Source organism: Mustela nigripes, chromosome 13 (genome assembly GCF_022355385.1).
Source record: "Mustela nigripes isolate SB6536 chromosome 13, MUSNIG.SB6536, whole genome shotgun sequence".
Classification (NCBI taxonomy): domain Eukaryota; kingdom Metazoa; phylum Chordata; class Mammalia; order Carnivora; family Mustelidae; genus Mustela; species Mustela nigripes.
Genome location: NC_081569.1, coordinates 99614334 through 99635003, shown reverse-complemented (window position 1 = coordinate 99635003; position 20670 = coordinate 99614334). Strand labels below are relative to the sequence as shown.

Genomic DNA, 20670 nt, shown 5'->3' with positions numbered 1-20670 from the left:
GGAGATGGATGAAATAGGTGATGGGGACTACCAGTACACTTATTATGATGTTCTCTGAGCAATGTATAGAATCACTATACTGTACACCTTACATTAATACAACACTGTATGTTAACTAACTGGAAAACTGGAATTAAAATTAAAACTTAAAAAAAAAAACTGTTCTAAGCAACATAAAACAAAAACAAAAACATGTTCCTCAAAAATTTTGAAAGAGAAACTATCATATGGTCTGCAATTCCACATCTGCATACTTATAAAAAAAATTTAACCACTATCCAGAAAGGATATACACACCTACATGTTCATAGCAGCATTACTAACAATAGCTAAGACATGAAACAACTTAAGTGTCCACCGTTAGATGAGTGGATAAAGAAGTTTGTGTATACACACACACACAAACACACAAACAGTGGAATATTATTCAGCCACTAAAAAGGAAATCCTGTCATTTACAACTTGGATGGAGCTTTAATACATTACAGTAAGTGAAATAAGCAGAGAAAGACAGATACTGTATGATCTCACTTCTATGCTGAATTAAAAAAAAATCATAGGTAAAGACAACAAATTAGTGGTTACAGAGTTGGTGGGTGTGGAGCAAAATCAGTGAAGGGGTCAAAAGGCACAAACTTCCAGTTATAAGTTAAATTAGTCTTGGATGATGCATGGTGAGTACAGGTAACAATACTGTACTGTATACTTGAAAATTATGAAGCGAGTAAATATTAAAAGTTCTCATCACAAGAAAAAAAATTCATAACTATGTGTGCTGAGGGATGTTAATTAAACTTACTGAAATAATCATCTTGCAAAATAAGTATATCAAATCACATTATAAATCTAAAACTAATACAATGTTATATGTGATTTATATCTCAATTAAAAAGTAAGTAAAAATGACTAGAAAACACATCTATGATTCCATTAAACTAGACACTGAGATTGTCACCTGGCTACCTTGGATCCTCACTGCATGTACATCAACACGCAAAAAAGGAGGGCGCTAAAAAAGGAGAAATTGCGTTCCTTTGGTCCAAAAGAAAAAGGAGAGATACGTCTAAATGCAGGAGATCTTTTGGGTATCTCTTAGAACTGTGCTCTATGATAAATTTTATAATTGATTGCTTCAGTTTTTGCTAACTTATAAAATTTACAGGATTCTGTCGCTCAGAAGAAACTCATTGAAAACATAGGGCCAGACTGTGGTAAAGAAACAAAGCTGTGTGTTTAACATTTGTGTTTATTTCTTTTTATATCTTATACATTCTTTCCTATGCAAAGGGGTAAAAGGAGGGATGGATACAGAAATGTGGATGCCATCAGCCTCACTAATGTTTGATGGTGTGAGAGTGCATGAACCAGTAAAAGTGTTAACTGAAATTTAAATCTCACAAATAAGCAGAAAATATAATTCCTGGCAGACGATATATATGGTGTTCTTCGAACAGTATTAAGAATAAAATACTTTGCAATTTCAGTAAGTTGAAAACTTACGGTCTAAGACAAGAACGGGAGCTACTAAGCTATGTGACTTTGGTAAATTACTTAACATCTCTGGATCTCGGTTTCCCCATCTGTAAAATGAGGACACCTGTGTTGGAAATGGAAGCTCAGAGAAAAGTCATTTTTTTCTTGTCCTAACACAGGTTTTCTCCACCTCAGCAGGACTGACATTTCAGACCAGGCTGAAACGTTGTTGTGGGGCCCTGTTCTGTGTATTTCAAGACGTTTCACAGCGTCCCTGGTCTCTCCCCACCCGTCCCCTCTCCTGTGGACAGACGCCAGGGACACCCCTCCCACAGACAGGAGGCTGAGGAAGCTCCAGACATTGCCAATTGTCCCCTGAGAGGCAAACCCGCCACAGCTGAGAACCCGTGCCTCAACCCTAGGGTTCATCCAAAAAGGACTTGAAAGAGCGTAGTGGCCCGGTTTCAAGGACGAGACTCAGAAAACTGGGGATGCGGAACTTCCAGCTGCGGGTGAGTCGCTGAAGTCCTCATTAAACGGACTATTAAAAGAAGGGGCCACAAGGGGCTACCGAGGAGGGCAAGAGGCCGAACCTCCGGCTTCCGAAAATGAAAGAGGCGCACACTCTCAGCACTGACTCCGCTTCGCTGACTCGTCCGCTGAGTTATTTCCAGAGAAGCGGAGAGCCGGACGCCGCGGGAAGGCGGAGAGGAGGCCGCCGGGGTGCAGCCCCGCGCCGCCGGGAGGCGGAGTCCTCGCGGGGGCCGTCCTCGCCGCGCCCCACGTGCGAGAGCTTGCCTCAGGCCCCGCCCCGGCCCGCCCCTCGCCCCCGGAGCGCCCCCGCCCGCCTGCGCGCGGCCGTGCGTCAGCGGCCCGGGGTGGGGCGGAGGCGTTGGCGCTGCCACGTCCTGGTCGCGGCTCTCGCAGCGGCGGCCGCGACGGCGACCGTGGCTCGGGAGGTGGCGGAGGAGGTGGGGCTGGCGCTGAAGCCGGATCCGGATCCGGTACTGTGTACCCGGGTGGGTGAGAGTCCGACGGGCCTGGAGAGGAGCGCCGACCGCGAGGCCTCCACGGGTGAGGGAGGCTGGGGGCTGGGGAGCGAGAGCGGGGCCGCGCCGGGTGTCCTGGGGGCCGTCGTGGGCCTGCCTGCACATTTATCAAACAGGTGTGACTGTGCCTGCCGCGCCCGGGGGGAGGCGAGCTAGGCCCGGGTGGGAGGTGTTTTTTCCGGGAGCCGCGCATTTAGCTTGGCCAGGTGGGTGCACATGTGGTTGTAGAGCGCGGTTCCGAGCAACTTGAGCGGACACGCGCCTGGAGCAGAGAGAGGTTAGGGCTGAGGGCCAGGGTGTCCAGGCGTCCAGCTGTACAGGGGTACGGGAGCAGGGACTGGGGTCGAAACTAACTCTTACTCAGCAGGCTTCAGCGTGGAGGATGGAGACAGTTGCTTAGTGTCTGCCGCCATCGGTTTTCAACGGGCACAAATGCCCCGAACCCCCCTTTTAGCCGTTCCTTTCCGAGGTGCACCCCACGGAGGTCGGGAGCGGCTTGAAGACATGCTCCTGCTCCAAAGACCACGTCCTGCACTGACTAACAGGGGCTTTCACTGCGGGAAGGAAGGACAGCCTTTGTCTCTTTTCCCGGGGCTTGTACCCCTAGGCACACTGAGCACTATGATTTCCCATGTAAGAGGAGCTGATGTCTATGTACACCCAACTTTTAAAATTCACACAAAATGGAAACGGGCGATTAAGGGTTTTGTTAGGTTATACACTAATGAACAAATCTTAGAATGGGTCTCTAGAAATCATTTAGATCAGTTCTGTTTAGGCAGATTCGCTGACATTTCTTCAAATTAGAGCTACCTATTTGGTAGGATGATGTAAAGATTGGTGTCTATTGAGTATTGTATTTTAGAGTTCAAGATGGGAAAACAAGATAGGATTCTAGTCCCAGTTCACTTGTTTGCTGTGTTACCTTGGGGCTCCACATGCTTGTTTCCTAATCGGTAGTCTGGGAATAATGCCAGATTATAGGGATCAAAACGATCAGAAAATAGTTTTTAAAATTTTCAAGTGACGTATAATTGCATAACTTAATAATAATATGGCCAGGCCTGTTAAAAATCATCAGCGAATAAAATATTTTTTCGATTAAAAATTTAATCGAATTATTATTGAAATTGTTATGAAATTTATGTAGACAAACACTAAAGTCTCAAACAGCAAACTTTCCCCCATTCATATACTGAAGTAATGTTGTGATGGCCCCGTGGCTCTTGAAATATGCTAAGCACCTTACACTTGGCCTTGGATTATGCTTTTAATTTTTAAAAAATTTTTTAAAAGATTTTATTTATTTGACAAATATCACAGGTAGCAGAGAGGCAGGCAGAGAGAAAGGAAGGGAAGCAGGCTCCCGGCTGAGCAGAGAGCCGGATATGATGCGGGGCTCAATCGCAGGACCCTGAGATCATGACCTGAGCCACCCACGTGCCCCATGCTTTTAAATTTTTTATATCAACTTTAAAGATCTTCATTCCCAGTGTCTGTTATTACTTGTTGCTCTTAGTTGCTTGTTTCTAGCAGCACCTCCTTGCAAATACACTTTATATTTTAGTGTGCTGTAGAAGCTGGGAATTGTTGAAATTGTGTCCAAAGAATAGTGAACTGAATGAAAACATGATGATCCTAGTAAAAATGAGTTTGGTGTATGGTTTTTGTGATCTCACTTGTGGCAATCTGGGAATCTTTCTTCTTTTGAATTTTCTGAAATGTGGCTTTTAAGTAAGTCTTATGCCATTTGTTATTGATTCACTAGGAATTTATTGGGCTGTTAGGCATATATGGACCTTGTAAATGCATGCTAACTTGGCAATTAAATTGGAAAAGTTCTGAAAATTTTTGTTTTAAGGTTTTATTTTATTTATTTGGGGCACCTGGGTGGCTCAGTGGGTTAAGCCTCTGCCTTCGGCTCAGGTCATGATCTCAGGGTCCTGGGATCCAGTCCCACGTCAGGCTTTCTGCTCAGCAGGGAGCCTGCTCCCACCTCTCTCTCTCTGCCTGCTTGTGATCTCTGTTTATTGTATTTTGAAAAATTAAGAATTTCAAGGCAGGGACGCCTGGGTGGCTCAGTTGGCTAAGCAGCTGCCTTCGGCTCGGGTCATGATTCCAGCGTCCTGGGATCGAGTCCCACATTGGGCTCCTTGCTCAGCAGGGAGCCTGCTTCTCCCTCTGCCTCTGCTTGCCATTCTGTCTGCCTGTGCTCGATCTCTCCCCCCCCTCTGATAAATGGATAAAATCTTAAAAAAAAAAAAAAAAAAATTTCAAGGCAGTGGCAGCAGAGAGTAAAACCAACTGTGGGGCCCTGGGTAACTGCAGGGTTCCAGTGCCCTTGAAGCTGGATCTGTTGCCTGGTTTTGAATCCTAACTCTATTCCTTCTTGGCCCTGTTATCTTGAGCAAATTATTGTGCCTGCTTCCTGGTCTGTAAAATGGGGATAATAATGGTAGACCTTTCATTGTATTTTTATTTTTTGTATTTTTATAAGTTAACAAATACAAAGCACTCCATAAATTGCAGCCACTATTATTTATTTTTATGATTATTCATGGAATAGGACCATCTTGTTAAAGAAAAGCATAGGAAAATAGTAGTATTTACTGTCTAAAATTCATTAGTTAAAGGCTTCATAATCCTAATTCTCCTAATTAGAATCCTAATTCTCCTTTCTCTCTTGGAAATTATTAACTGCATTTTGTTTGTTTTCTAGGCTGTATTTTATTGTAAACTTGGGCAGCTTTATAGGAAAAAGTAATCTAGTTAACTTGAAATTATTCTAATGTTCACCTAAATTCCCTTTCGAGTTCCTTAAATTTCATGGTTACAACTGTATGTTAAATAAAATGATCATCAAACTGTTTAAATAGTGTGTCGCCCTGAAGAAGTAAATTTTTTAACACACTCTGGCTTCTGTATTTAATATTTATGCTTTACTTTGTTAATAAATATTTAGCCTGTTTATCTGCATACCCAAAAAACAATGTTGTTACAATGTTACTCATCTCATCTTTGAGATGAGAATAAACCCAAAAGCCTCAGGATCCAATTATCAGGGACAAACAGTAAAGTGCATGCATTAAAGTTAACCTGTAAAAAATGTTTCAAGTGGACTGTAAGCTTGTTAACTTTGATATGAATGATTGTTAATCATTAGAATTTATTTCCTTATTAACCTTAGGGCCAGGAATAGTGTTTATGGTATAACCCATTTAAGTCCTTTTTGAGGTGGGGAAAAAGCCCCTTGGTATTCTACATATTAACTATGATTACTTTTTTTCTTTCCTATCCAAGAATGTTTCAGTTTAACATAAACATATAATCTGTTGTCCTTTTTGTAGTCCTTGTACCTAGCACAGTACCTGACTCATGAATTAAAGATGAAAAATATTAACAAAAATGTATAAACATGAATTTTTAATTATTTGCTAACTAAAATATATTTCATTGAGCACTTGCAGTGTGCTAGGCACTATTAAGTGCTATATATAATAAATCATTTAATCCTTCTAATAATTTTATCTCCATTTTACAAATGAGAAAACAGATTGTCAGAGCTGACATGAGCCATAATTGCATTTGTTTGAACACCAGCTTGACTCCAGAGCACATGTTTTTTTATGTCTTGGGTTTAAATATGGCTCTACTAATTTTGTGATCTTGGGCAGGTTACTTACCATGTGTTGCCTGCATTTCCTCATCTGTTAAAATGGCGATAATAATCATCCCTATCCTGTAAGATTGTTGAAGTAAATGAATTAGTAGTGGGTAAAAGTTCTTTGAACAATGCCTGATTCATCCGAAGAGCCAAACAAATGTTAACTTCTATTATTACACCACGTTACCTTCCCAAAGCCTCTACTACAGTGTAGCATTACCTATAGGTTCCACAGGGTTCCACAGGCAGGAGTTGAATCAAGCTTTAAGGAAAAGTTAAGAGAAAAATTGCCTTTATGCATATTGTGACTTAGGAAATAGGGAATATAACGGGAGTGGGGTTATTGGGAAAATCGTCATTAAATGCACTTTTAATTTTTTCCTGTTTCTTTATTTTATGGTAATATTATGGATATATATCTTTAAAGTCTTTGTTTCAAAGTTCTAGAAGCAAGTATCAAATAGAATAGTTTCTTTAACTGGGTAAAGAGATAGAAATGGAAGTTAGAGGTTGCTTTACAGTCTCTTAATGGTTAGGGAGACCCTATTCTAACAACACTGTGTTCCACAGACATGCCACTGCCCCCATTTTTATGCTTTAGTCTATCCTTATATTTGTTATTTAGTCTATTTTTTATTAGACTACACCTAGTAAGAATCTGCCCATTTCTGAGTGTTCAGAGGAGGACAGTACCATAACTGATCCTTTTAAAACAGCATGAAAAACATTGGCTATTCTTTTTTTTTTTTTAAAGATTTTATTTATTTATTTGACAGAGAGAAATCACAAGTAGATGGAGAGGCAGGCAGAGAGAGAGAGGGAAGCAGGCTCCCTGCTGAGCAGAGAGCCCAATGCGGGACTCGATCCCAGGACCCTGAGATCATGACCTGAGCCGAAGGCAGCGGCTTAACCCACTGAGCCACCCAGGCGCCCCAAACATTGGCTATTCTTAAGCTGCAGATGATAAACTTACATTATAGATTTCTAGAAAATCTGATGTGAAAACAAAATCCAACAGATAACTTTAATATGAATCTGTCATAGCTAAGACCAAATATTACAATGAATGTAGAGTTAATTTAAGCCTGTTCATCAGTTACCTTCTGTTCATGGTTTGTACAAAAAAAAAGACAAGAAACATACCCAGTAAGTCTTAGTGGTAAGACCACCAACAAATAATTTCTTAGCCCAATAATAAAATCCAATAATGAAAAGAAAGTAAAATCTCAGGGAAAGTGAGCTATTCACAGTGCTATGCTAACACCAACCCACAGGAAATATGTATTTTTAAGATTTTATTCATTTATTTTAGAGCATGCATGTCAGCGTGAGGAGGGTCAGATGAAGGGAGAGAATCTCCAGCAGACTCAGCCCAGCGCAGAGCCCAACCGTTGAGATCATGACCCAAGCAAAAACTAAGAGTTGTTTGCCTAAGCACTGAGCTACCCAGGTGCCCCAGGAAAAGTTTTAAAATACTTGCTAGAAAATGCGGTTTTAAAGTTTAAAACTTATAGTCACTTGTTTACTATCTGATGTTTACCATGAGTTTTCTATTTGTGGTTGTGGCATTTATGTTAGATTCAGGATAAAAGAGCTTGCATATTTTTATTAAGTAAGGAATTTCTCACTGATCCTAATTCCATATTAAAATACCTTACCATTTAAAATTCTTATTTTAGACCTTACTGCAAAGATGAAACCTGATGAAACTCCTATGTTTGACCCAAGTCTACTCAAAGAAGTGGACTGGAGCCAGAATACAGCTACATTTTCTCCAGCCATTTCCCCAACACATCCTGGAGAAGGTTTGGTCTTGAGGCCCCTTTGTACTGCTGACTTAAATAGAGGTAGGGATTCCATTTACATATCCTGGTTAGAATTACACAGTTGGTCTTTGACAACATGGGGGTTAGGGCACTGACTCGTGTGCATTTGAAAAATCTGTGTATAAATTTTGATTTGCTAAACACTAACTAATTGCTTACTTTTGACTGGAAGCCTTGGCAGTAATAGAAATAGTTGATGAACTCATATATGTGTTATATAATGTATTCTTAAAGTAAGCTAGAGAAGAGAATGTTACTAAAATCATAAGAAAAACTTATTTACAGTACTATAAGGTTTTTATTGAAAAAAATCTGTGTGTAAGTGGACCCATACAGTTGAAACCTGTGTTATTCAAGGGTCAACTGTAATTGGCATTCTGTTTTCTCCAGAAACATGATGGTGCTAATTTTAAAAAATAAGTTTGACTTTTGAATTATTTATTTGTACTTAATTTTTTTTTAAGATTTTATTTAGAAGTAGGCTCTACACCTAGTGTAGGGCTCAAACTCATGACCCCAAGATCAAGTTGCATCCTCCACCAACTGAGCTAGCCAGGTGCCCCATTTGTATTTAATTTTTAAAGTCACACAATTCTAATATGTATCTATCAGGGCTAAGACCAGGTATTACTGCAACATATTTCAAATGACTTAAGTACAACAACATTGCTTCCCCATTAAGAATCCGAAAAGACTTTTCATAAAGGTAAAATTATCATCTATAATGGCACATAAGGAAAAATCTTCTCTAAGAAGCTAGATGGGGAATGAGGGTGGAGATATATGCCTCGAATAAGTTGCAAAGGTTTTGTTTACATATATTTTATATTTCTTTTTTTAATGTCTAAATTCTCCAAATGATTTCTTTAAATTTAATGAATTTAATAAAAAAATCAACTTTTTCGTTTTTGTAATAAAATCAACTTTTTAGTTTTCTTTTTGGTAGGAAATTTAAAGAAACTAATTTTGGTCAAGCTAATTATTGAGTGTATAGGAATCTAGATTATCAAAGTTCTAAAATGTTCACATTTAATTTAACATTAATGAAATTAACAGGAATCTTTAAAAATTAGTCTCAGTGTTATTTATATTTTATCTTAAAAATATTATATTTGGTCATAATGATAATCTTGCACCAAAGCATGTATTGGGGAAAGTTTGGCATTCCCTGCATTAAATTTAATGCAAATTACATTGAAAAATATACCTGCTGGTTTTATAAATATTGAATCATTAAGGTCTGTACTCTTCCAAAAATCTTACACAGGCAAAAACATTGATAGAACCTATTATTGTTTTATGTAGTGATTATAGAAAAGAAAGTTTAATCTTTTTAAATAAAATTAATTTTAAAATGATCACAAAGTTTTGAAAACTTAAGTGCCCATAATCCCACCAGCTTCACACACTGCTTCTTTTGATAGGTCTTTTATTTGGTCTTCTAATAATCTGAAATGTTTTTCAAAACTAGGTTTTTTTAAGGTACTAGGTCAACTGACAGAGACTGGTGTTGTCAACCCTGAACAATTTATGAGTAAGTATTACACCCTCTTTTCCTGAATGAAAAATAAAGGGAAACACATTTTTCATTTGGAGCTGTGCTCCAAAGTGTCTGCGTGTGTTTTGTTCAAATAGCTGGAAATTATTCCTATAACAATTAGCTATTATTTAAATGTTTAATGTGACTAACCTGTTCTAGAATCCAATTGTAGTAATTATCCTGTTTTACAAAATACCTTTCTTTTTAAAAAGGTTTTATTTATTTATTTGACAGAGAGAGAGATCATGAGTAGCAGAGAGGTGGGCAGGCAGAGACAGAGAGAGAGAGAGAGAGGAGGAAGCAGACTCCCTGCTGAGCAGACAGCCTGATGCGGGGCTCAATCCCAGGACCCTGAGACCATGACCCAAGCTGAAGGCAGAGGCTTAACCCACTGAGCCACCCAGGTGCCCCCAAAATACCTGACTTTTAGATAATTTCTGTACCTAGGTGGCAGCTCTTGAGATTGTTTATATTGTAGTATTTTTTTATGTGGTTAGATTATTCATGGAAATTTCATCACCAAATAATAAAGGGTAAGAAATTATGTTCTAAATTTAATTTGTCTATATTGAATTTTAAGATCAACAGTTATCTTCAAATTTATAGTTCAGTCCCCTTTTTTTATACATGAGAAAATGGAAATCCAGAGAGGTCAAATGACTTAAGATCACAGGTAGTAATTGGTAAGGAAGACTAGAACCTTCCTGATTCTATCCATTGCTCTAACACTATCCTCCTGTTTTCTATAATTTCATTTCCTTCACTAGGTAAATTTCTTCATTTCCCTCACTAGATAATTTTGTTTTGTACTCTTATCTGACCCTCCCAAGATGAAAATCATCATTTTCTGATTCTCACTGTTTTCCTTCATTGAATTTATATCTTCTTTCCCCCTCCAGAATCCTATCTAGAACAAGACTATGGAAATAAACAGTATGTGAGAATATTAGGCTGCTTTTATTCATGAATTCTTCTTTGAATGCATATCAGATTAGATGAGAAACCCATTATTTTGGCAATATGAGTACTAAAAATCAATTTGAGAGGAAAGTATTCCATCTTTGCTCCAATTTGCCATGTGACTTTGAGAAGATTACTTAGAAATGGAGACATTTTTTACCTAGTACACAGGTGCTTTCAAAACATGCAAAACAGACTGTTTCTTAAAAAAAGCAAGTCATGTAGTCATTAAACACTTCAGGACACAAAGGGAAAGCTGAAAACTATTTTATCAAAATATTTTGAAGGCAGAAACTGAAAAATTACAGAATGGAGCCATGTAAACATTCTTACTAAAATTTGCAGTTTTGTTTTATTCAACTATCGAGTGTAAAGGTTAAAGAAATTGACTTAAAGTAAGTTATGAAGATATTAAAAGTCTTCATTAGTCACAGAAGTGGCAACATCTACAATTTATTTGTATTATAAGTGCTGTTCATCTGAAATAGCTGTTAATAGTTGTACTTTGGGAGATTTTTAAAATGTATAGACCATATTCCCATTGATGATTTACTGATGTTTCAACCACTTGATCATTTCTAATACTTTCTTTAGAAACAAAGTATAAATCACATGATGAAATAGCTTCAAATATTCACTAATGAAATAAGCTAAATATAGTATTTTTTTATGGTACCTACTAAACTTTAATGTCTACCACATAATGCTTTTCCAATTTCCACAGAATCTTTTGAGCACATGAAGAAATCTGGAGATTATTATGTTACAGTTGTGGAAGATGTAACTTTAGGACAAATTGTTGCTACAGCAACTCTGATAATAGAACATAAATTCATCCATTCCTGTGCTAAGGTATGTGTTCACCTTAACACGAATAAAATGAACACGTGTTTTCTAGCAAAACCAACTTTGAGTTTCCATTAAACCAATCTTATTTTCTTACTGCATTTCATTGTAAAATGAAAGCTATATTGCCCTGAAAAAAACTCTGCTTATTAGAAATCACTTAGTAACATTTTCCCATTATGTTCTGAAGTTAAGAGGAAGAAAATATTAATAATCTGAATTGTTTGCAAAAAATTGTTCTGCAAAGTGTCAGATGGTATAGTCCTAGAGAAACCAAGTCAGCATCATAAAATTTGGCAGTAATGATTAGAATACCTATGTTATTTAAAAGAGAACAATAACAATACTTTGTATATAGATCAACACAAATTTTTAGCAGTCTCCAAGCAGTTAAAGGTTCAAAATATTATATAATTGACCCTTGAACAACATGGGAGTTAAGGACGCTGACACCCCTCCCACTTCTTGAAGTCGAAAATTTGCATGTAACTTGACTCCCAAAACTACTAATAGCCTGTTGACTGGAAGTGTTACCAACAACATAAACAGTTGATTAACATGTATTTTGTATGTTATGTATATTATATATGGTATTTTTATAATAAAGCTAGAGAAAAAATGTTATAAAACAAAATACTTCTGTGAAGTATGAATTTGGTGGGTTTTTACTAGAAATTAATAAATTGTATTTGGATGTTTGAAAGAAACTGCTATTATGCAAGGAATAAGGTGATGTAGTATGAACATGACAAGATTACATTTTGGTGATATGGATTCTGAAATCCGCTTTAAAACAGTGGGTTGGGAAGATTAAGAATATAGACAAAACAAGATTAGACCGTAAATTGATTCATTGTATTTCCTCTATAGTAAGTTAAAAAGGCTTGCAATTTGGTTTTTGAAGTTTGTTTACAAAACATCAGTGAATTATGTCACTTGCTGAATTAGTTAAAAATGCCTAGTCCTTTAAAACATTATATTTTCAGAGAGGAAGAGTAGAAGATGTTGTTGTTAGTGATGAATGCAGAGGAAAGCAGCTTGGCAAACTGTAAGTAGGCAGAAACAAGGTATCCCTGGTTAGCTCCTTTTTCTGTTTCCCTTAATAGTGTCTTGCTCAGGTATTTGTTAAAAAATGTTCTCCTATTTGAAGTCCTTCTTAGGTGTCATTAATTAGGCTCATTCTGTAGCTTAAAGTAAATTTAATAAAGAAAATATTTTTACGTTTTATCATGAATTTTAGAAATTCGAAGTATACTGTTTTATTGACTAACATTTTTATTAACTTTTTTTTTTTTTAACATATAATGTATTTGCTTCAAGGGTACAGGTGTGTGACTCATCAGTCTTATGCAATTCATAGCACTCACCATAGCACATACCCTCCCCAGTGTCCATAACCCAGCCACCTTATCCTTCCCTCCCCACCCCCCAGTAACCCTCCATTTGTTTCCTGAGATTAACAGTCTCTTATGGTTTGTCTCCCTCCCCAGTCCCATCTTGTTTAATTTTTTTTCCCTCCCTACCGCCCAAGAACCCCGGCCCTGCCTCTCAAATTCCTCATATCAGAGAGGTCATATGGTAATTGTCTTTCTCTGATTGACTTATTTCGCTAAGCATAATACCCATTCTCCTACTAGTAGAAAACAAACTTTTGGCTAAGTCAAGTGATTCATCCCAGTTTCCCAGTCATATTTAGAAACAGGAAATGTTCTCAGTCTTGTAAGTTTTAGAAACATATACTAAACATATACGCCTTTCCTGTATAATCCCTTATGCATTTATCTAAATCCCTTAAAATATATTTGTTTCATAGGTTTATTGCCTATTTTATAAGCTAGAACTTGCTTCTTAATACCATCTCTTCTGAGTTTTAAAGAACTCACTCAATAAATATTAAGTCCTGCTATGTGCCAGGTATTATTCAAGGTATTTGGGATATATCAGTGAACAAAACAGACCAGCTTCTAGAAGTCCACTTCTGTCTTATCTTTTATAATTTCATAACCTCAGCTAAGATGTGCTTTCTTCAAAATGATACTACTTTTCAGTGTATGCAAACATGAGAGAACTCTCCAACCAAACTTTGTAGCTCTTTTCTACTTTTTTTTCCTAAGGCAGTTAAAATCATACATATATATATATATATATTTTTAAGATTTAGTTTATTTGAGAGAGAGAAAGAGGGAGAGAGCAGGCGGTGGGAGGGAGGAGAAGACTCCCCGCTGAGCAGGGAACCCAAAGTAGGTCTCTATCCCAGGACTCTGTGATCATAACCTGTGCTAAGACAGATGGTTACCACACTGAGCCATCCAGGTGTCCCTAGAATCACATTCTTATACTGGGTTTGGATTTTTTAAGGATTTGAAAAATGTATATTTTTGCTTTGTTTCTATTTCATACTAATTTATGTGATAATCCTTTCACAAATACTGGCTTTAAAATGATAAAGAACGACGCTATTTACTCATTACATGTGGGAATTTTGATTGTTCCTAAGTAGTTTGAACAGATTTAGGAAAAAAATTTTTAATTTTGGCCATATTTTTTTAAAAGATTGACAGTCTTCAGTGTTAACATTTAATCTTAAACCTATTTTTAAAGATGGTTTAGGGAGACTTTAGTATTTTGTCGTATTTATTAATGGGCTAGAGATTACTAGGTAAAGTATATTTGAAACAGTGAAATGCTTTGGGTGAATTAAATGCTTTTCCCCTTACAGTTTGAATATTTAAATGAATATAGTGAGAAAGGTCATGTACTAAACCTGTTTCTAATATAAACTTGTTTTATTTATATAATTTCATTCATTCATATTGAGTTACTCAAATGCATTTTTATTAACAAATGCTCTATGCTTCCCCCCACCTTTTGAATTTCAGGTTATTATCAACCCTTACTTTGCTAAGCAAGAAACTGAACTGTTATAAGATTACCCTTGAATGTCTACCACAAAATGTTGGTTTCTATAAAAAGTTTGGATATACAGTATCTGAAGAAAACTACATGTGTCGGAGGTTTCTAAAGTAAAGACATTTGTAAAGTAAGAAAGACATTTGTCAAAGGAGCTAACGCAACAAGGCAATACTCTTCCTAGAGTTAAAATACTTTGTTGCTGCAACCCAGTGACCTCCATAAATTCTGGATTGAAAAAAAACATGGTAATACAACAAATGTAATGACATTTAGAAGATTACTTTGGGCTGGTGGGATATGCTGTGAGTTTAGATTACAAATGAATATTATAAAGGGGATGATTTTTAACCAAAGGAATATATTTTTAACTTGAATCTTTTCTTGCATTGTATTTTTCTAAAGTTTGGCTTCATTTCTTTGTAGTTAGAGTATAGGTAGTAAGGAGTTATGTGTCTGCTATCTGTACTGCTCATTAAAAAAAAAAAAAAAGCATACCATGAATAAGGCTGTTATAACACTCATAAAATGAATACTTTTTTCCCATATATCATGTGAAATTGGATAAGATATAACTAAACGTAGTGCAGTCCAACAATTGTTAATCCTTTTACTATACTGGTAAACAACTTGGTCAGCCTTTTAAAGTAGAAATGAAAATTATAAAATGTGTACATCTAAAAGTTTATATAATTCTTATGCAGATAAGGTACCACCTGTCATATGTGAAGTATAATTATTTATTTGTTTAAAATACCTAAGAGCAAGTATAAGGTACTTTTTAACAGTAAATTAACAAATCTTGATGTATTAAGTATTTCGAACCTGATTTCTCATCTTTTCATCGATGTCTGAAGCCTTTCTTCTGAGTAACATTTTTATGAAAAATAAATGACAAAACTGAGTGGAATATTTAAATATGTATCATACTGCAATTGTTACATCCTTAAAATGCTGATGGAAGCTTTTCTATTTACTGTGATTGTCATGGTACTATTCTGGTCACTATCTTGTTTTGATTTTATTTATTTTAATTATTTTTGTAAGTTGAAGAATTCAATATTTTGTTAATGGTTCTAATCTTTTGCATTCCATGTTACATTAAACCTGTTCATACAGTGAAGTTTTTTGTTAGAATTCTAATGTCTTTTTCTTGAGTCTTCTATTGAACTATTAGGTCACATCCTGGTTCATAAGATTTCGGTTTTGTGTACTCTTTGTAAAATTAACTGGGAAGGTAAAGACCAACCACTTTTTATCCCTCTGATTGACACCTACCTCAACTGCATTTAGGATTTCTCCCCTTGGAGTAAACTAAAGTTAAGCTTTCTAAAACAACAAAAACCCTTCACCAGTAGAGGGTGCACCACCTCCCTGCTTACAACCTATGCATATGAAGGGATCTTTCCCTAGTGAAATCAACAAACCTGCTTTTCAGCCCGTTTTGCCTTTGTAGGAGTCCTACAACCTTAGCATGACAGTAGCTTTATTAGGTATATTCTGGTAATTAAAACCCATGTTAAAAAAAAGTAAGCCTAATAGAAGGCAAAATTAAATGCTTTATAAATCCCTTCAGTGCCCTTAAGGTCTTCTCTTAAATCTTTCCCAGAGGAAATAGTCATAAAGTATAGTAATAAAAGTTGTGTCACTGAGCAAAATGGTGATCTATATTTAGCTTTAGTTATTAGCCAGAGTATGTTTAAAATTTTCTAAACCATACTGAGTAAACTTGAGTACAGAAAAAAAGCATAAAACATTTCATAATACATAAACTATTCTCATTTTAAAGCATTATTTGCTTTTGAAAAGGTTGAAGTGACAGTTGTGATTTTTATCATGCCTCACATATTTTGTATATTTATATTTCCCTGACTCTTAAGATGCACATTTTACACTAACATTTTAGAAATCAGGATGCAGTTTATGATCAATGGCTCACCAGTTTATTCAACAATATTTTGCGTTTTAGTGGTATGTAAAATAATAGTGTAGTGATAGCATCGTGGATTTGATGAAAAGTAGTATGTAGGTAGGCTGACAAGGAAGATAGTACTGTAAAAGCAAGAAGTATTTTTTTTAATGGGCTAGAAGCTGCTCTATGGATGACCTATATTATATTCCCTTTGCTTCAGACATGAATTCCCTTACTTCCAACTCCAAATCTGCTCAGCTAATCCTCAGAAATATTCTTAAGTTAAAATGCAGACCTTGCCTGGAGTACTGACCATTACTTGTGTGTCTGTGAGTGTGTGTGTGCTTAAGTGCTTCCCCAAGTCCCATGTTCATTCATCCTTCTTTATCTGAGGTAGTAAAACTGGGTTACTTTTACATAAAAAGACAACAATCTAAAGAAATTCCAAGGCATAAGCAGTATAAATGAGCATTTCAATCTTTTTGAGGTATAATGGCACAACAGTTTTAATACAACCACCAGTCTTCACAAAATAATTTTAATACTTTGTGCCTGGGCTAGCAGCATCTTGCACTGTGACATTCCTATACATACATAAGCATTTTATCCAAGTACAAATGTTAAAAGCAGGGTAACTTAAGCAATTGCCTATACAAAGGTAAATAGACACTGTAGGTTATTTTTCTTGAATCATTTTTGCTGCATAGTAAATTGCAATTACATGTCAGTATAATGTTACTGATCTATAGAATACACTTTGAACTGTGAGGTATGGCAACTCCCTATGAGAGAGCTAACATGTAAACCTGAATATTTTGATTTTTTTTTTTTTTTTTAGCTGCCATGGATGGGTAAGACAAAAAAATCCAGCATTCAAAGATTCTAGAAACTTTCTAATCAATAAAAATAAAATAAAATCTTTTAGTAATTCTCAGCTATTTCCTATCATTTCCATATTGGAGCATTGTTGAATGGACAAAGATAAAGTAAATACTGAAGTGAAGCTAAGTTTGTTATGGAAATATGGGTTAAACCAGTTATTTAAAAAAAAAATCCGCCAGGTAACTGCTCATTTACTTTACATCAAGTTGAGATCCTGATATATGTATATATATCGATATATATATATTTATATATATATTATATATATACATACACACATAGACACATATATATGCATCCCAACTTTATAATTCAAGATTGCAGTTAAATACTTCTAATTCACTTGAATTACCATGGTAATAAGACAATTAGAAACCTTATATTCTCTTTAAAAGGACATGCTTAACATTTTCTGACATTACTTCTAAACTCAGATGAAGCACAACTCCACCCCCCAAAACAAATATTCTGCTTTAAAAGTTAAACACTTGAGAACTGGTAGCAGAAGCTATCCCAGTTTAACATTTCCACCACAGAGACAAATAAAAGTAACTGCTGTATAAACACCCAATGGATAAGAAATTAACATTAATTAACTAAAATTAGAAAGTAAGAATTCTGTCATTCTAGTTTGAATATTTTCAATATTTGTTTCATACTTTTAAAGTGGGACAGTAAAGAAGTTTTCCTGTTTTGCTGTAATTTCAGCTTAAATTCTTGCCCAGATTACATATTTAAAATTGGGTGCTATATCACTCATACATTATTTAAATGTTTTAGAAAATCATGATTGGTTAAATGTATTATATGTAACTATCACAAAACATTTGTAGAAATAAAAGGATTTCAGAAATGGAACCAAACAGAAGAAAGATTAGAAGAGCTACCAGAACTGGCTGAATATTAGGTGGAAGAATGGATCCAAGGTAAAACAAACTTGGAGTATTCTTACATGAAAAAAGAATAAACTTCATGTTTTGTCCCCATTAGTACTGTACTCAAGAAGATGATAGTCCCTTTTCCTAGTGTTCAAGAGACAGTCTTTAATATACAGTGCTGGGCAGGCACTTCAGTGGCAACATAAAAATTACAGTGGTTAGAAAAAGTGGAAGATTACCAGCTTTAAATTAATAAATGACCAAATCTGTATTTTTGGCCCAACTACTAGAGAGGATATGTGTACTTAAGAAACTAATTTTTAAAATCTTAACTCCCTCATTTTAAAACCTAAATGTACTATAACAAAGATTCTCTTAAGCCGAGTTTCTGCCAAATGAAGAAGCATCATAGATACTAGATTGCATCTGGCACTTTGCCAAGTGGATTTTCTGAACACAATGCAAATCTTGACTCTACTAGACTACCACACCAAATGACCTAATTACACAACAGAATACAAGACTACAATGGGATTAATAATAGGCTGTTTTCAGGGTAGTAAAATAGGGGAAGGGAATCAGAAGAGGAATACCATCTGGGTCAACAGGAATTAACTCAAAGCAATTTTAATTTCCAATCTCCTGTTAACGCTGGATTTAAAAAAAAAAAAAAAGCTTTTAACTGTATTATATTACATTGCAGGGAAAAAAGCAAAGAAGTAACTTCTTGTAATGGGTTACCTTGCATAGTACCTATTGGTACCAAGGGAACATATGGAAAACCATTCCCATCAGTAAAGCACCTCAAGAGAGGACTGAGAAAAGTGAGATATAAACGAGTTTTGTTTGTGCTACCCTAAATCAACTATAAAAAGTTAAAAACACTCCTCTCCTTCCTCGTGGCATACTTAAAATAGCAAAAATGTTTTTCTTAGAACAATCTTTATATGTATAAATAAAAATATGGAGAATTAAGGATCCATAAAGTGACTTTGCTAATGCAAATTATGGGGGAAATTTGGATTAACTCAACGTGAAGAATTAAAACACTAATTTTAAATACAGTGAAGTTTCCCACAAACCACTTTCCCCAATAAATGCATCTTCAAAGAAAAGCTGCTGAGCCAGAACAACCTCACAGAATCATTAAGACAACATAAAATGAAGAAGTAAATGTTCCATATTCCAAATCATTTACTGAGGTTTCTTTAAACCTCTGTTTTAACTTAGAGTTAAGAAGAAAAAGAAATTACAGAAAAATGTTAAAAATGTTGTACTGTTCTACATACTAATTTAAAGGTGTAGATTTATTTTTTTATTGATGCAAGGCACTTTTCTTTTTTGGGCTTCATTTAGAAACAATGCTACATTGGTTACTCAGAACTATTTTGGACAAAGAAAAAATGGGCTAAACAACTCTAAAAAGAACAAACACAACATTTGGCTTTTAAAGAAAAAAGGAAAGTGACCCAAAAGTCAAACTCCCAGTTTTTTAGTATTACCAAGCAAAACGTCTTCCTTTGTTCATTAAACTTTTTTTTTCTATAGAATAAACAAATTAGGAAGAGGAATGGAAGCAATACTTGGATCATGTTAAAGTAAGAGTTAGCTAATGTCATGATTCAAAGATTATTAATAAGGTATTAAGTTAAAAAAAATAAAAGGGTAATGAAGCTACTAAATTACACTAAAACAAATGTGGCAGATTCCTGCATTTGTTAATGTTTCCATCATAAAAGTGAACTGTAAAATTATTTTTAAAATGTAATATATAGAACACAAAATGAATTAGCAAACTTTAGGAAATTCTCATTATAAATTACCCAGATTTTATAAACAAATCCCCCCTAACTTGCATTTTGTTTAAAGTAATAACTTTATATCCTACAAATAAATTTCAAGTATGAAAAGTGCATTATTGCAATAATACCTCTTTGCAAGTCCAAAATTCTTGGTTTATAATAAAACTGTAAAGTGTAAAAAAAAGAAAAAAAAGAAAGAAAGAAAAGAAAAAAAAAGGAAAAGAAAGAAAGAAAAAGAAGAAAGGAGTAAAACCATCAGTGCCATCTATTGCAGAAGTCCAACATCTTCTTAAAATGTTGCTCAACAAGTTGCAGAGAAACACGCCTGGAAGCAACATACAATTTAAAAAAAAAAAAAAAAGACTTGTGTTTTTACCATTTTACATTATTATTGTCTCTAGTATTTCCTCCTTCCCAAATAGAAATTCACATCCTCTCTAATGTTGCTCGAGTCAGCCATTCTGTGCAGTCGCCACTTGCATGGTTCCAAAATCATCTTCTTCTTCATGTGTTCTCTTCAAACTGCCTAAAAATTATTACACAAATATAATATATAATGGGAACTTAAACTCATTTGCTAGAACATTATAGCTAGTAAAAATTCATTTTCAGCGTTACTATGTATACGCACTATGAGAATTCCATGACTGAATTTTTAGTAAAATATTAATAAAATCTTTTGTTATAAATTACTAAACAGCTTTTATCTTCATTATGGGATGTATTTCCCCTCTTGAGAATTGACTATGTCTTAGGTATTATAAATAACAATCATTCTTTTTTTTTTTTTTTAAAGATTTTATTTATTTATTTGACAGAGAGAAATCACAAGTAGATGGAGAGGCAGGCAGGCAGAGAGAGAGAGAGGGAAGCAGGCTTCCCGCTGAGCAGAGAGCCCGATGCGGGACTCGATCCCAGGACCCTGAGA

The 20670-nt window shown here is 35.5% G+C and overlaps 2 protein-coding genes across 6 annotated transcripts in view; one reads left to right on the top strand and one right to left on the bottom strand.

Moving 5' to 3' along the window:
- The first annotated feature begins 2332 nt into the window (after positions 1–2332).
- On the top strand, positions 2333–15391 carry GNPNAT1 (glucosamine-phosphate N-acetyltransferase 1). 4 transcript variants are annotated; one of them, XM_059373218.1, is made up of 6 exons: positions 2333–2492; positions 7866–8033; positions 9484–9546; positions 11237–11364; positions 12345–12406; positions 14238–15391. In XM_059373218.1, exons 2-6 carry the CDS (start codon positions 7880–7882, stop codon positions 14383–14385), a joined length of 555 nt encoding a protein of 184 aa, XP_059229201.1. In that variant the 5' UTR covers positions 2333–2492; positions 7866–7879; the 3' UTR covers positions 14386–15391. The 4 variants fall into 4 exon arrangements, with proteins under 4 accessions (XP_059229201.1, XP_059229200.1, XP_059229203.1 ...); XM_059373217.1 differs by having other exon boundaries at positions 2333–2547; XM_059373220.1 differs by having other exon boundaries at positions 2337–2444.
- Positions 15392–17351: 1960 nt separating this feature from the next.
- The window catches only part of STYX (serine/threonine/tyrosine interacting protein), a 41465-nt gene continuing 38146 nt past the window's right edge, over positions 17352–20670 (bottom strand). For both annotated transcript variants that reach the window (XM_059373215.1, XM_059373216.1), the window contains one exon: positions 17352–20268. In XM_059373215.1, the coding sequence (XP_059229198.1) occupies positions 20195–20268 (74 nt within the window). In that variant the 3' untranslated portion in view covers positions 17352–20194. The remainder of the gene's footprint in view (positions 20269–20670) is intronic.